Source organism: Somniosus microcephalus, chromosome 10 (genome assembly GCF_052327205.1).
Source record: "Somniosus microcephalus isolate GS21.2 chromosome 10, FLI_Smic_1.0, whole genome shotgun sequence".
NCBI classification, from domain to species: Eukaryota; Metazoa; Chordata; class Chondrichthyes; order Squaliformes; family Somniosidae; genus Somniosus; species Somniosus microcephalus.
Window position 1 is genome coordinate 166,052,132 of NC_140996.1, and position 17,393 is coordinate 166,069,524.

The 17,393-nt window shown below is 51.5% G+C and overlaps 1 protein-coding gene across 2 annotated transcripts in view; it reads left to right on the forward strand.

The window, feature by feature from the left end:
• atm (ATM serine/threonine kinase) overlaps positions 1–17,393 on the forward strand; it is a 206,445-nt gene that overhangs the window by 37,214 nt on the left and 151,838 nt on the right. For both annotated transcript variants that reach the window (XM_085999094.1, XM_085999096.1), the window contains exon 14: positions 1,388–1,513. In XM_085999094.1, the coding sequence (XP_085855220.1) occupies positions 1,388–1,513 (126 nt within the window). The remainder of the gene's footprint in view (positions 1–1,387; positions 1,514–17,393) is intronic.

Sequence of the window (17,393 nt, forward strand, 5' to 3'; positions counted from 1 at the left end):
GCATTTATGTAGCCTATTTCACGAGCTCAGAACAACCCAAAGCGCTTTACAGCCAATGAAGTACTTTTGAGTGTTGTCGCTGTTGTGATGTGGAGAAATGCAGCAGCCAATTTGCGCGCACCAATGTCTCTCAAATAGTGACGATAAATGACGAGATAATCTGTTTTAGCGATGTTGGTTGAGGGATAAATGTTGGCCAGGACGCTAGAAGAATTCACCTGTCCTTCAAATAGTGTCATGGGATCTCTTACCTCTACCTGAGAGGGCAGACAGAGGCTCGGTTTAACGGCACTTCTGCCTGTGCAGCACTCCCTCAGTAGTGCACTGAAGTATGAGCCTAGATTATGTGCTCAAATCTCGAGTGGAACTTGGACCCGCCACCTGCTGACTCGGGGGAGAGCTACCATTGATCCATGGCTGACACCTATTGATATACATTGGGGGGGGGGTGGGGAAAGGTATTTTCTATTCATTGGAGTGGAGATTTGCATCTTGGCCAAGTTACGAACCCTATGGTAAACTGTTTGGAATTATTTCCCCCAGTCACAAAATCCTCTAATTTAAGGAAAGGATTCAGTCAATGTTGGGCAAGACTTTGTTAATTAACCACAATGTCAGGTATTTCTGAAAATCTGGAACTTGAACCAAGTGAAACATGGTCTGTTTTAAGAGGATTTTTTTTTCCTCCTGATGTTGCAAACTATGTAAATGTTATGCAGTCTTAACAGCTTGACAAGGAAGGTGGTGATCTTTACCTCCAAGCAAACAAGAGTTTGTTAACTCTGCAGCGAAGTTTAACAAATCCAAAACTACTTCTGAAAAGAAAATTGTATATTAGATCAAGATTTCTATAAAATGCAGGTTATTAAAAAAAAAAATGGTTTCAAAATTATTTGTTCCATCTCTCGTTTACTGTTTGTATCTAGCACTTCAGTGTAAACTAGACAAGATACAAACATCAGTGCATAGGTGTTCTGGTACTGAGCCATGCTAACTGAGATGCAAAATGAAGTATGGCCACTTAGGAAAGGTACGAAGAGCTGCCACTGCCTGTAAAACTATTGCAGATAGAATGAAGAGAAGAGTTAAAAGGGGGAAGTTTGGAAGGAGAAGAATAAGTACAGTGCACAAACTTGGATTTTTAAATTGTCATCAACTGAGGGTGAATTGTGGCAGCAGTAAATTGACCCTGTTTAATATGCTAAGCATTAAAAGTAGATCATTAGAGAACATTTTATGATTGAATTAGCTTGTACAATCCAAGCAGAAATCCTATCCATCAAGCGTGAGTGGAGAGTTTGGTACATTGGATATCTCTGCTGTGTTAATCTACAGTTAAAGACTCCATACCACTGTTAATGCCTGTATTCTACTTAATTGTTTTCAGATGGTTCCTCCAGAATGCCAGGTCCGCTGCGCAGACCTCATCACTGGCGTACTCCGATGTTATTGTGATGTTGGTGTCACCAGTGAGGATAATGCTTGTACATCTGCCCTGTTTCAGAAGGCAAAGGTACGTAACCGAGTTCTGGCTCCTAAGTTATCGATCTAGAATCTGAGTAGCACGCTCAAGGGCCAATCGTATAAAAGTCTGGTGGCTATAATGTAATTTCTCAAAAAATTCAATTTAATACTTACAAAATGATTTTGAGAAACTTCCAAGAACAAAATTTCACCATCAGTCCTTTTTAAGGAAAAACGTTAAAACTATGAGGATAAACTGTGGGACTAACCAGTACAGTGAAGTTAGCACTAGGATCTGGGTTCGAGTTTAGTGTAGTTGGATGGAAGTTCTGGCTGTGTGTGCATATGTACCTGTCTTCCTATTTTCCCCTCTTTCCTCTCTGTTTCCCTCTTTTTCTGAATTTATTTTTTCCTTTCCTCCCCACCACCCCCCCCGCAACACAGTTTCTGCTGGCTGTGGTTCCAGAGCACAAAAGTAATCGCCCTTGGCATAAGTTAGCAATCTGACTCCGAGGCCAAATGAGTGAAATAGTTCTCTGTGGTAGAGTGCGATTGAGGTTGAAGTTCAGGCTCACTGTGGGGACAGAATAGAAGAATGTTACCTGACCAGGGATTACTTGATGTTAGGTGCCCAATGTATTATTTGCCAGTCCTGTCATTTTATTAACTTTCGGGGGAAATAATTATAGCTATTAGTAGCTCTCTTACAGTATTGCTCACAGGTAGTTAGTCTGTGTATTCCATTTATGTTGTTTGTACTGAGTTGTTGTCACCTGTTAATTCAATTAAAGTTTAGTAACTATCAAAAATAATGAAACAAGAGAATAAGAAGATATCAGAATCATGCTGATAGTCATATTATGACTATACCACTACAGGGGAATAACAATAGAAAATGCTGGAAAAACTCAGCAGGCCAGGCAATGTCCGTGGAGAGAGAAATAGAGTCAACATTTCAGGTCGAAACCCTTGGCCTGCTGAGTTTTTCCAGCATTTTCTGTTGTTATTTCGGATTTCCAGCATCCGCAGTATTTTTCTATCCCACTACAGGGGAAACTTGTTATTATACTGTTGAGCTAAAATTAGCTCTCATCTTGTTTAGGTTAAGTAAGATGGTCCACTTCTGTAGGAATGCGTGGCATGTTCTTTATTTTGTCTCATTATATGAAGGTAAGTTGTACACGTTACCTGGGTTATCTGATCATAACTCTTGCGGGGGGGGGGGGGGAATTCGGTTGCTTTGCGCCTCCGGTTAGCGCCCTAAGAGGGCACTAATGGGGCGCAAAGCAACTAGCGCCCAGGTGCGGCACCACCAACTCCTCCCGCGAAATTCAGCGGGAGGTTAGCGGTAGCGTTAACCGTTAGCACCTCACGCGCTGCGCTGCCAGCGATTACATCATCACCGTGCACAGCGCCCCACTTGCGCCCCAGCTGTAATATTGGATGGCGCCCCCAGACTTACCGCCGGGGTCGGGGGGGGGGGCCTACCTGCAGCCAGGGCGGCGCTAGTTAAAGGGGAGGCGGCGGGCGGCCATTTTTGTTGCTGGCTCCTGTAAAGTCCGCGCCTCAATAATACACGGACTTCGGGAGAACAGTTTAACAGGTACTTTACTGAACAGGAGGGCAACGTCAGGCTGAAATACAGAAGCCTGCTCGGGCCTTTTATACAGGGGTGGTCACTGCCGGTACTGCAGTCTAAAACCACTTATTCCCTTAAAGGTACATACACAACAATTCCTCCCCTTTTAGATAAACAGTACATAACATTTAACAACTAAATAATAACTAATTACAATTACAATTTTCTCGGTACTATATACATCAACTGAAATAGTCATTTATAAGTTCAGTCTTTGAGGAGGCTTCCTGATCCTGGCTGGATAGCGCCTTTCTCGAGTATCCTGTTCTTGCGGTGGAGTCAATTCTGGCTCATTGTCATTGGTTGGTTCGTCAGCTTCCAATACCCCTGCTTCTGAGGTAGACGCAATCTGTACTTCGGGCTCATTACCAGGTGCACATGCTTGTGGTATAGGTTTGGCTTGTTCCTGTGACTCTAGAATCTGGTCAGCATGGCGTCTCACGATGCTCTCTCCAACGTCCACTGTGTACATTAGTGGTCCCTGCTGTGTGCATATCGTTCCTGGCTGCCATTTTTCTGTTTGGTAGTCGCGGGCCAAGACTGGTTGCCCTATCTTGAAGCTCCTGGTTGGCTTCTCATTTATGTGCTGGAACTGCTTATCCTCAACATCTCGTCTTATGTTTGGTTTGAGCAAATCCAAGCGACATCTTAGCCTTCGGTTGAAAAACAGTACGGCTGGAGTTTGGTTGGTTACTGCATGTGTCGCATTCCGGTAAGCAAACAAGAAATTATCCACCTTGTGTTGTGGTATGTCGTCATTATACATTGCCTTTATGGCCTTTTTAAAGGTCTGAACAAACCTCTCAGCCAATCCATTTGTGGCTGGATGATATGGGGCAGATGTGCAATGTTTCACCCCATTATTCTTCAGGAACCCCCGGAAATCCTCAGACACAAACTGTGGCCCATTGTCGGAGCAAATCTGTTCTGGCAACCCATTCCTGGCGAAGATGGTCCTTAGGACTGCAATAGTTTTCTCCGTGGTGGTGGAGGACATTTTAATGACCTCTGGCCATTTCGAATGGGCATCCACAGCGATTAGAAACATTGAGTCCATAAATGGACCAGCAAAATCAAGGTGTACCTGTTGCCATGGCGATGAGGGCCACTCCCATGGATGTAGCGGGGCCTGTTGTAGTGTATGTGCCTTTAAGAGCCCCTGTGTACTGTAATGCCGGTAATGGCCACTCGAGCTATATAAGCCTGTGTATTGTGTTGTATCAGTTAGTTCACCTCCAGACTTTGTTCAGTAAACACCTGTGAAACCAACTCCTGCCTTCAGTGTCTCTATTAACACACGGACACAACAGTGGCGACGAAGTGGAAACGGACTTACCTGCAATTCGGCAGCACCTCAAGAAGATCGATTCCTCAGACGAAAGTCAAAGAAAAACTGTGGTTTCACCAGCTAGCCGAGCTGGTGGCAGGTACTGCAATAATCCTTCCTGGGCGGCAGTCTGGGGCTCCATCGGCTGGCTCTGCAGCGGGGCCGAGCAGCGAAGGCGGAGGCAAACACAGACAGAGGGGGGGAGCACTCGGGAGACGGCCGGCGCTGCAAAGCAGGTCGGCGTTCGGACAAGCAGAGGGAGGGAAAAGTCCCAGAGAGTCCGGCGGGAACGAGTCTCCACCTGTAAATAAAAACAGCGGAAAACAGCGTTGTCAGCAGCAGCAGCGGTGGGAAGGCACGGGAAGCGCCATTTTTTCTGCAGGAAAGGAAGGAAAGCGCGGGAGGCGCCATTTTTTTCCCCAAGATGTCTAAGGCTGGCAATATTAATGCTTTCGATAACGATATAGAGAATTGGACCACATATGTGGAAAGAGTGGAGAAATATTGCACAGCGAATGAAATAAAAGATGATAAAAAGGCATCGGTACTTCTAAATCTAATGGGCGCAAGGACATACGGGCTGTTACGAAACTTAATCACTCCAGCCAAACCGATGGACAAGAATTTTAAGGAGATTGTTGATACCCTACGCTGCCAATTCGGGACAGGACTGGCAGATTCTCTACGAGACAAAATCGTCTGCGGTCTCCTAAGTGAAGGAACACAAAAAAAGCTACTTTCTGAGAAAGATTTGACACTGGACAAGGCTTTCAGTGTGGCTGTATCATACGAAGCAGCAGCAAGAGGAGCTGCAAAGATACAGCAAAAGCCACAGGACTTCGGCACCCATGAAATGACACGGGGTTTCGAGAGATGTTATCGCTGCGGCAGATCCACCCATGACCAGAGGGACTGCTGGCTCAAAGACAAAGCATGCAGACAATGCGGAAAGATGGGACACATTACACGTGTATGCCGATCTGGAAACAAAAAATCCACTGACAGAAAAAAAATCAATAAGGAAAATTATAGAAAAGTACAAATGATGACGGACAGTAGCTCCAAAGACCAGAAGAGCAATAGCGACTCCGGAAACAAGAGACTAAGCTCTCTCAAATTACATAAAGTAATTGCCAAAGAAGATTACCAGACCATTTGGGTTACCCTCACGATAGTGGGGTCCCCAGTTAAAATGGAGCTAGATACAGGATCAGCCCTAACCGTCATAAGTCGACGGGATTACGAGCGGCTATTTCCGCATATACCTTTGAAAGACACATCCATTATCTTGAAAACATATACAGGGCAGAAAGTATACCCCAGAGGGAAAATAAAGGTGCCTGTTGTATACAACGGCAAGGAAATACAGAAGTTGTATTTATACGTTCTACAAGATGGTGGTCCACCGCTGTTGGGACGTGAATGGATCAGGAAGATACGTTTAGACTGGCACTCCATTCAGGCACTGACGGTGACCAGTAAGGAAAAAAATGATGATGACGTCATACCTGAACGATTAAAAGACATCTTGGCCAACGCCAAGGAAGTGTTTCAAGAGAAACTAGGAACCTTGAAAGGCATCACCGCCTCAATAAAAGTGGAAGATGCGTCAATTCCCAAGTTTTTTAAGGCAAGGCCGGTGCCATACGCAATTCGTCCAGCAGTCGAGGCAGAGCTGGAGAATTTGGAAAAGGCAGGCGTATTATCCAAGGTAGATTGGAGCGAGTGGGCAACACCCATCGTCCCGGTCATGAAGAAAACGTTGAATAATGATAAATCTGAAGAACAGAGAAAAATTCGCATCTGTGGAGACTTCAAGGTGACTGTAAACCCGGTCCTTCACACGGTACAGTATCCTCTTCCGAGGATAGAAGATATTTTCGCCTCACTATCCGGAGGGAAACGTTTCACCAAAATTGACTTGGCACAGGCATATCTACAGATGGAGGTTGAAGAGGCCTCTAAAAAGTATCTCACGATAAACACACACAAAGGCCTGTACCAGTACAATCGACTGGTTTTCGGAGTAGCATCAGCTCCAGCTATCTGGCAAAGAGCTATGGAGCAAGTCCTTCAAGGGATTCCGGGGACTCAATGCTACCTAGACGACATCCTTGTAACAGGAGAAAACGACAACGAGCACCTTGCCAATTTGGAGCAGGTGCTCACTAGGCTGAGAGAACAGGGCCTACGAGCAAATCGCCCCAAGTGCGAATTTTTCCAGAAACAAATATCATATTGTGGCCACATAATTAATAAGGAAGGGTTGCATAAGTCACCTGAAAAAATTGAAGCGGTCATAAAAGCCCCAGCACCTGAAAATGTTTCACAATTAAGGTCGTTCCTGGGATTGATAAATGACTATCATAAATTTTTACCGAACTTATCAACTCTTCTGCACCCTCTTAATGAACTGCTACAAACAGGAGTAATTTGGAAATGGAGCGAAGACTGTAAACGTGCCTTCCATAAATGCAAAGACTTAATCACGTCCAAGGAAGTTTTGGCTCATTACAACCCATCACTGCCAATCAGACTGGCGTGCGATGCATCCCCTTACGGCGTAGGAGCGGTATTATCGCATAGATTCCCTGATGGCTCGGAACGGCCGATAGCTTTTGCGTCACGCTCATTGAACTCAGCTGAGCGTAACTATGCCCAAATCGACAGGGAAGCACTCAGCCTGGTATGGGGAGTGAAGAAATTCAACCATTACCTACACGGACAAAAATTTACCTTGTTGACTGACCATCAACCCCTCATCTCCATATTCAACCCTAAAAAGGGTGTTCCCATTATGACAGCACAAAGGCTACAGAGGTGGTCCCTTTTTTTCTAGGGACACACCAATATGACATAGAATACAAAGGATCAAAACAGCATGGGAATGCTGACGGTTTATCGCGCCTACCGTTGCCAATGGTAGAAGAGGCACCTACAGTAGACCCAGTGGAGATGTTCCACTCTACCATAGTCGAATGTCTACCAGTAACAAATTCTGCCATTGAAAGGGAAACTAGAAATGACCCGACTCTCTCACGAGTCTACGATTTAACTGTGAAGGGATGGCCAGCACATGGCGAACCACTGTTGCCAGCATTTTCGCAAAGAAGAGAACAGCTGTCAGTGTGCCGAGGAACCTTGATGTGTGGATCCAGAGTGGTGATTCCACCCAAACTCCAGGATAAAGTGCTAAAGGAGCTTCACGAGGGGCATCTGGGTGGAGTGAAAATGAAGAACCTAGCTAGGGCGTTTGTATGGTGGCCAGGTATCGATGGAGACATCGAAGAAATGACCAAGACCTGCCTAGGATGCCAGAAGGTCCAAAACGCTCCACCACAAGCCCCTCTACATCCATGGGAGTGGCCCTCATCTCCATAGCAAAGGGTACACATCGACTTTGCTGGTCCATTTATGGACTCAATGTTCTTAATCGCGGTTGATGCACACTCCAAGTGGCCGGAGGTAATAAAGATATCCTCCACCACCACGGAAAAAACCATCACAGTATTAAGGACCATATTTGCCAGGAATGGGCTGCCTGAACAGATCTGTTCTGATAATGGACCGCAATTTGTGTCCGAAGAATTCAGGAAGTTCTTAAAAAACAATGGGGTTAAGCACTACACGTCCGCCCCATACCATCCCGCCACCAATGGATTGGCTGAAAGGTTTGTCCAGACCTTCAAGAAGGCCATAAAGGCCATGGGTAATGAAGACATAAAACTTCAGCATAAGGTAGATAACTTCTTGTTTGCATACAGGAATGCAACACATATGGTTACAAACCAAACTCCCGCCATGATGTTCTTCAATAGAAGCCTAAGATGCCGGCTGGATTTGATCAAGCCAAACATCAGAAGGGACGTGGAGAACCGGCAATTTCAAGGCATGAATGAAAGGCCAACTAGAACCTTCCAGATAGGTCAACAAGTTTTGGCCCGGGACTACCGTACCGAGAAATGGCAGCCTGGAACTATTTGCACACGACTAGGACCGCTGATGCATACAGTGGACATTGGTGAAAGCATAATAAGGCGCCATGCTGACCAGATCATAGAGTCATCCGAAAAGGGACAACCTACACCACAACTCTATCCGCCTAATGATGAAGCAGAGATACCCATAGTATCTACCTCCGATCCGGTGATACTGGAACCAGATGAACCCGACACTGGCATTCAAGCCGAATCAGCCTTGCCAAAAGAACTTACTACACCACCAGAAACTATTACACCACCGAGGTGTTATCCGGACCGAGTCAGGAAGCCTCCAGAGAGACTGACTTATAATTGATTAACTGCAGCAATGTGTAGATTATTGTTCTTGTAACATGTAATTTATGATTACTTAAAATATTATGTACTGGTTGGCTAAAAGGGGAGGAATTGTAGTGTATGTGCCTTTAAGAGCCCCTGTGTACTGTAATGCCGGTAATGGCCACTCGGGCTATATAAGCCTGTATATTGTGTTGTATCAGTTAGTTCACCGCCAGACTTTGTTCAGTAAACACTTGTGAAACCAACTCCTGCCTTCAGTGTCACTATTAACACACGGACACAACACCTGTGGTGGAGCGTTTTGGACCTTCTGGCATCCTGTGCATCTCTTGGTCATATCCTCGATTTCTTTATCGATTCCCGGCCACCACACAAACGCCCTGGCTAGGCTCTTCATTTTTACCCCTCCCAGATGACCCTCATGAAGCTCATTGAGCACTCTATCTCTCAACTTGGGTGGAATTACCACTCGGGATCCACACATCAAGGTTCCCCGGCACACTGACAGCTGTTCTCTCCTTGGCGAGAATGCTGGCAACAGTGAGTCGCCATATGCTAGCCATCCCTTCACCGTCAAATCATAGACCCGAGAGTGTGTCGGGTCATTTCGGGTTTCCTTTTCTATACTCGAGTTTGTAACAGGCAAACATTCGACTGGTCGCATGGAATATCTCCACAAGGTCCACTGCAGGTGCTTCTTCTGCCGTAGGCAACGGTAGGCGCGACAGGCCATCAGCGTTCCCATGCTGTTTCGTACCCTTGTACTCTATGTCGTACTGATGTGCCCCTAGGAAAAGTGACCATCTTTGCAGCCGTTGCGCCGTCATCACCGGAACGCCCTTCTTTGGGTTAAAAATGGAGACCAGGGGCTGATGATCAGTCAGTAGGGTGAATTTCTGCCCGTGCAGATAGTGATTGAACTTCTTCACCCCCCACACCAGGCTGAGGGCCTCCCTGTCAATCTGGGCATGGTTACGCTCGGCTGAGGTTAGCTAGCGCGATGCAAAGGCTATTGGCCTCTCTGAACTGTCACGGAATTTGTGTGACAGCACCGCTCCAATGCCGTAAGGTGACGCATCACATGCCAACCGAATCGGTAGTGTTGGGTTGTAGTGGGCCAATACTTCTTTTGAAGTGATTAGGCATTTACATTCCTGAAAGGCACGCTTATACTCATCACTCCATTTCCATGTTACTCCAGTTTGAAGCAGGGCGTTCAGTGGGTGCAGAATTGTAGATAAATTCGGCAAGAACTTATGGTAGTAGTTCACCAACCCGAGGAACGACCTCAGTTGCGACACATTTTCCGGTGCTGGAGCCTTGACTACAGCCTTAATCTTGTCCGGCGACTTATGCAACCCTTCCTCATCAATCATGTGGCCACAATACGAGATTTGTCTCCTGAAGAACTCGCATTTGGGGCGGTTGGCTCGTAGCCCATTTTCCTGTATTCTCGTGAGCACCTGCTCCAGGTTGGCAAGGTGTTCATTGTCATTTTCGCCCGTAACCAGGATGTCGTCCAAATAACACTGGGTCCCCGGGATCCCTTGCAGGACTTGTTCCATTGCCCTCTGCCGAATAGCCGGGGCCGATGCTACCCCGAATACCAGTCGATTGTACTGGTAAAGGCCTTTGTGAGTGTTTATCGTGAGGTATTTCCTAGATGCTTCTTCCACCTCCATTTGTAGATACGCTTGAGCCAGATCAATCTTTGTAAAACGTTTCCCTCCAGATAGTGAGGCGAAAATATCTTCTATCCGCAGAAGTGGATACTGTACTGTGTGCAGGACTGGGTTCACAGTCACCTTGAAGTCCCCACAGATGCGAACCTTCCTTGGCTCCTCAGGCGTGCTGCTCAATGCTTTCTTCATTACAGGGACGATGGGTGTGGCCCACTCGTTCCAGTCCACCTTGGACAGCACACCCGAACCCGAATGGAGAAAAGTTTTGAGGAGATTGTTCATATCTTACAGGAACACCTAAGCCCAACACCACTGCTGATAGCAGAAAGATTCAAGTTCCATAAAAGAAACCAGCACAAAGATGAGAGCAATGCTGACTATCTTACGGAACTACGCAAGTTATCGAAGCACTGCCAGTTCGGCGCGTCTCGCTTTCCTTCCCCCCGTTTATTTTCTCTCCGGTGCCCAGTTCTTGAGCACCGACCGCGCCCTGTGCGCTCCACCCTCTCTCGTTTTCTTTTCCCGGCAACGCTGCGCGGCCCGTTTTGTAGAGCCGCTCGATCGAGCTTGAGCCCACCGCAGTCCGGAAGGGTCAGCGCGCTACCTGCTACCAGCACGATTTGCTGGAACACCTTAACTGGGGAGCCAAGCACAGCTCTCCACAGTCTCTCCCGCAATTCTCCGAACACCGATGAATTCTTTGGGCGGTTGCCCGCGGTCGACGCCCGTTGCTCAGAGTACGACCTCCAAGAACCCTCCTCTCGAGGCGAGATTCCCGTGAGATGATGCCACATTGCAGGTGAGTTCGAACTTACTCATCGCCACTGTAAAGTCCGCGCCTCAATAATACACGGACTTCAGGAGAACAGTTTAACAGGTACTTTACTGAACAGGAGGGCACTCTTTTGTTTGGACCCCAAAAAAACCCCAAAACAAATTGGACTGTAAATTAACAAAAGTTCAACTAAAACTTATCAAATCAAATTAAAATTTGGTTTTCCGGGTTGATGATGCACTCCAGTCCCCGCGGCGCCCACCGGTCGCGGAAATACTCAAGCGTGCCGGCGGACACCGCGTGCTCCATCTCCAGGGCCACCCGGGCGCGAACATGGCTGCGGAAGAGAGGCAGGCAATCCGGCCGGACGACCCCCTCGGCCGCCCGCTGCCTGGACCAATTGATGGCTCTTTTAGCCAGGCCCAGGAGCAGGCCTACAAGGAGGTCCTCCAACCTGCCCGCTCCCCTCCGCACCGGGTGACCGTAGATCAAGAGCGTGGGACTGAAGTGCAACCAAAAATCGATGAGCAGCCCCTTCAAGTAGTGAAAGAGGGGCTGCAACCTCTCACACTCGACATAAACGTGAAACACGGACTCCTCCAGGCCGCAAAAAATGCAGGCGGCCTGGGAGTCCGTGAACCTACTTAAAACCATATTGCACGGGACCGCTCCGTGCAACACCCACCAGGCCAAGTCCCCGATGGAACAAGGGAGGACTCCCGCGTAGAGAGCCCTCCATTGGGGACCTCTGCCGGTCGGCAAGACGCCACGGTGGCGTGTCCGGACGGCAGACGAAGATGGCGAAATGGAGAGTGTGCAGGAGCAGCCCGTACAGGAAACCCCTCCGCGCGGAATGAAAAGGCACGGAGGGTATTTCCTCGAGACGGCTCAAGTTGTGAGGCGCCGGTTCCCGAGGGGAGTTTCGGGGCCGGGCGCCGATGAGGAATTCCGACCGAACGGGGGTAAGCTCGGACGGGATCGGCCCACGTGCTTGAGCCGCCTCGATACACCTAGCGGAGTCGGGGCCCAGTGCCACTTCCACCGACTCGATGGCTTCGACCGCGAGCCGGACGGGACAGGCGCCGCGGTAGCTCCTCCGGCGCCATCCAGCCCGCTCCTCCGCCATCGAGCAGGTCCCCGACTCTGGTCACCTTGCCAGGCACAGCCCTGCCCTCCGCCAGCCGCCCGAACCCGCGGTCGTGGAGGTGCGGATTCCTGAGCAGCGGCTCCCGAAGGAGAGCCGCCGCTCCTGACGGGGGAGAGCACCGCCTGGAAGCGACGTAGTTCCAAACCCATAGCAGTTCCTGGTAGAAGACAGGCAGCTCCCGCAGGCCAGCACGCCTGCAGCCCACTTTCACAAACGGAAGCTGCATGTCGTAATTGAGGCCGTGCAGCTGGCGGAAGAAATACGTCGCCAGCGCACACCATCTCGGAGGATTCTCGACGTACAGGTATCTCTGCAGCGTCTGAAGACGGAAAGTCGCAGCCTGGGTGCGAAGGCACACCAGCGCCTGACCGCCCTCCCTAAGCGGGAGACTCAGAACCGCGGCAGAGACCCAGTGCTTCCTTTTGTCCCAGAAGAAGTCGATGAGCTTCTTCTGCATCTTGGCGACAAACGCAAGGGGAGGGATCAAAGTGACCAACCGGTACCACAACATGGCGGCCACCAGCTGGTTTATGACCAGCGCTCGACCCTTGTAGGACAACACTCGGAGCAGTCCTGTCCAGCGTCCTAGGCGAGCGGTGACTTTGGCCTCCAGCTCTTGCCAGTTCGCCGGCCAGGCGTCCTCGGCAGGGCTAAGGTAGACTCCCAAATAGAGGAGGTGCGTGGTGCTCCAGGCGAAAGGCCTGAACTCCTCCGGCAGGGAGTCCACCCGCCACTGACCCACCAGGAGTCCGGAACATTTCTCCCAGTTGATCTTGGCGGAGGATGCGTCCGAGTAAATCTGCTGGCATTCCCGCATCCTCCGCAAGTCAGCGGGATCCGTGACCGTGAGGAGCACGTCATCAGCGTAAGCCGAGAGGACAACCTCCACGCCCGGCCCTTGCAGAGCCAGTCCTGTCAACCTCTTCCGCAAGAGGCGCAGGAAAGGCTCCACGCAAACGGGGCATCCCTGACGCACCCCCCTCCCGAAGCGAAGGGGCGCCGTCGAGGACCCGTTAACTTTAATCAGACACTCCGCGGCGGCGTACAGAAGTCGGATCCGGGCGACGAAATGCGTCCCGAACCCGAATGCGCGCAGAGTCCCGAAGAGATACTCGTGATCCACCCTGTCGAACGCCTTCTCCTGATCCAGGGAAAGGAAGGCGACCGACAGACCAGCCCTCTGGGAGTGGTGGACCAGGTCCCGGACCAGATGGATGTCATCGTGGATGGTCCGGCCCGGGACTGTGTTGGACTGGTCGGGGTGGATCATGTGGGCCAGCACGGTGCCAAGGCGAGCAGACATGGCCCTGGCAAAGATTTTATAGTCCGTGCTGAGGAGGGAGACCGGGCGCCAGTTCTTAAGGAGGTGGAGATCGCCCTTCTTAGGCAGCAGGACAATGACCGCCCTGCGCCAAGAGAGGGGCATCCCCCCCGGTCGCCAAACTTTCCCCCAGGACCCGCGCGTAGTCGCCCCCCCAAGACGTCCTAGAACGCCCTGTGGAACTCCACGGTCAGCCCGTCCAGCCCCGGGGACTTTCCCCTGGAGAGCTGGAGGAGGGCGCCGGTCAGCTCCGCCAGACTTAGCGGAGCGTCCAGTTTTTCGGCGCCCTCCGGGCTGACCTTCGGCAGGTCCTCCCACAAAACTCTGCGCGCATCCTCGCTGGACGGATCCCGAGAGAACAGAGCCCCGTAATAGGCACGGGTCTCCGCGCTGATTCCCTCCGGATCCGAGACCAGAGATCCGTCGTCGGCCAGCAGCCCCAAGAGCTGCTTACGGACCCCCCGTCTTTTTTCCAGCGAGTAGAAGAAGGGGGAGCCGCGGTCCAGGTCCCGCAGGAGCTGGATCCGCGACCTCACGTACGCGCCTCGGGACCCGACGAGCTGCAGGTCCTTCAGCGCGCCCTTCTTCTCTTCGTACACCTTCCGCAGGGCCGGGTCCTCGACGACCTGACCGAGACGGGACTCCAGGTCGAGCACCTCATTCTCCAACCGCCCGACCTGGGCTTCCCGCCTCTTGGTCGATCCCTTCGCGTACTCCTGACAGAAGAGACGGAGCCTTGCCCACGTCCCACCATAGCCTCAAGGAGGGGAAGCCCTCCCGCTTCCTTCTCCAGTAGGCCCAGAACCGATGAAACGAATCCCGGAACCGCGCGTCCTCCAGCAGCAGGTTGTTAAAATGGTTGTACGCGGACCCCGGCCCCCCCCCCCCCCCCGTGCATGCAGCGGAGCAAGCTCCGCCCACACCAGGTGGTGGTCCGTGCACGGCACCGGCTGCATGGAAGCCCGCCGGAATGCAGGAGACGTACGCCCGGGAAATGTAGAGACGGTCGATTCTGGACCTTCCTCCCCCAGACCTCACGCTAGTGAAGGCGCTGGAGTCGGGGTGGAGATTTCGCCAGACGTCCACCAAGTCGAAGGACCCGACCAGGTCCCTCAACTTCTCCATCGCCGCCGGGCTTCGCGGGGGACCCGAACGGTCCCTCGCTTCGAGGGTGCAGTTAAAATCCCCCCCGAGGATGGCGCACTCGCCCGCGTCGACGGAGCCCAAAAGAGCGGACACTTCTTCGAAGAAGCGCACTTGCTGCGCACCGGTCTGAGGGGCGTACACGTTCACTAGATGGAGCGGCGCGCCCCCCAGGCGAACAGTGACCTGGAGCAAGCAGCCCGGCACGTGCTCTCTCCCCCCGCCGGAGGCCTTGGTGGCATCGGCCTCCGACCGCGCATCGGTTGCTCGGGATGCGCCGACAGACCCGGGGGGAGGAGCGGCGGCGGCGCCAGCCTCGGCCGCACTAGATGACCTGGCGGCCTTGGAGGCGGGGCAGTTTTTTCTGATGTGCCCCACCTCCTTGCAGGCGTGGCACCGCACACCGTCCGACGTCCAGAAGACGCGATAGGCGGTCCCCTCGTGGAGGACGATGAAAACCCCGTCTGTGTCCTCCTCCCGCGCCAGCTGAATAAAGAGCTGGCGCCGGAAGGAGAAGACGTGGCGAACGCTGGCTTCCCGGAAGCCGAGCGGGATGGGTGTGATCCCCGACCTCACCTCCCCGAGTTGGCGTAAGTGGGGGAGGAGGAGCTCACCAGGAACAAAGGGCGGGACGTTAGAAATAACCACCCTCTGCGCGGTGGCCTCAAGGGGTCCACCGGCAGGAAGGTCCCGCCCACGGTGAGCCCCTTGGCGACGGCCAGGGACACCGCCCGCTCCGACCCCAGGAAGAACACAGCCTTCCCGTACATTTTTGAGGCGGCGAGGATGGCTGAAGGGCCGACAACCCCAGCCATAGCCTTTACACATGCCTCAATTGTCATTGTGGGGTGGGTGTAGCTCTTCACCCCAAGCTTTTTGGTTATTAGTGAGGAAGGTGACGGGGCGGCAGAAGCAGCGGGAGCAGCCGTGGCTGTGGCTGCCACCGCCGCATAAGACCTAGCTGGCCCCGCCACCGGCGATGAAGCAGACGCCATTATAGGGTGGTTTTTTAAAAAAGAGCTACACTCACCCCAAGTCACAGGCCTGAAGGTGTTAATGGCCTCGGGTTATTTTAAAGTCCTCCCTTGAGCAGAGAGAGCTGTTAAATTGATGGCACACCTCTCCCCCTTATTGATTGGAATTGGGAGAGGGGCCTTCTCCCCTCTGCTCAAGTGGCAATCAACAAAAAGATTAGTAGAGGTGCCTCTTGAGAGAGAGAGAGAGCAGAGAGAGACAAAGAGAGAGAGAGAGAGGGGGGGTGGGAAGGAGGGAGGCCGCAAGGGCAGGGTTGCCACTCAGGATGGTGGGTGGGTGGGTGTAGGCAGGGGTGCACTCTCCGATGGAATAAACAAAGTCTCTGTTGGTGGTCTTCTGGCAGGGGGAGAAGATGTCTTCGCCTGGGAAAGCCGGAGATGCCCAGACTCAGTCCTGCACCAGGCCTTAACGATGTTTAATGGAAATTAACCACTTCACCTAGGCAGCTCCAGCTGTCCCAGGCCAGGCAATAGAAGGGGGTGTTTGATAGTGGTGTGTGTGTGGCCTAGTGTTCTACAAGAGCCACACACACACAGACACCCCTTGGTGTTCTGGTCTTCTTCCCTCCCCCCACCTACAGTACAAAGTCTTTTGGAGAGTGCACCAAATAACACCCACCTGCAGATGTTCAGTGAAGATGTTATCCTTCCCTCCTTCCAAGCAGTTGATGGTGGGTGTTGGTTGTTGCTTCTCTCCCCTCTCTCCCTCTCCTGGAATGGAGGCTAATTTGGGGAGGCAGTGGTGGAAAGGCCTCGCCTCTGGTTGGTGTTGGCCTCCTTTTTCCCTCTCTTCTCCTCTGTCCTCTCTCCCCAGGCACCTCAGTAGTTGCTGTGGTAGTGGTGGTTTGTGGTTTCTCCTTCTCCTCCTCTCCCTGGTCAGGAGACCACCACTTTCCACTCTCCTGGTTTGGTTGCTCCTTCTCCTCCTGCTGACTGAGGCAGCTCTAACAGGAGGGCAACGTCAGTCTGAAATACAGAAGCCTGCTAGGGCCTTTTATACAGGGGTGGTCACTGCCGGTACTGCAGTCTAAAACCAGTTATTCCCTTAAAGGTACATACACAACAGCTCCCGGCCCCCGTGAAGCCCCCGCGGGGTGCCGGCTGCTCTCCGTGAGCCCGGCACTCCTCTTGAGTGCCGGGCTCGTTTGCCGGCACCCTCAATCCCTGGTGGCCCAGCTTGGCACCGGGACGCGCTGCGCCAGGCCCCTCCCCTTTAATAAGGGAAGGAAGGCCTGCAGTACTGCAGCACATAGCACACGTTTTCGGCTCGCAGCGCCCCAAGAGGGACGCGGGGCACTTCCAGTAGCGCCCCTCCTCCCTCTCGGGGCACTACTTTGGGAAAATCGGCCATGGGAGCGCTAATTTTTTCGGAGCTTTACTCAATTTTTCCCCCTTGGTCTGTATGTTCACTCGCTGTGAAATAAAGCAGCTTGACTATTTGTATCAAGCCATGCCTCACCTAGTAATTGCTCAGTTCGTCTTCATAGAGATTGAAGAAGCATGCATGCGAAAGACACAAATATCTGTTTCATGTCACAAATGGGTACGTTTTTGAAAATTTATGACACTTACCCAGCAGAT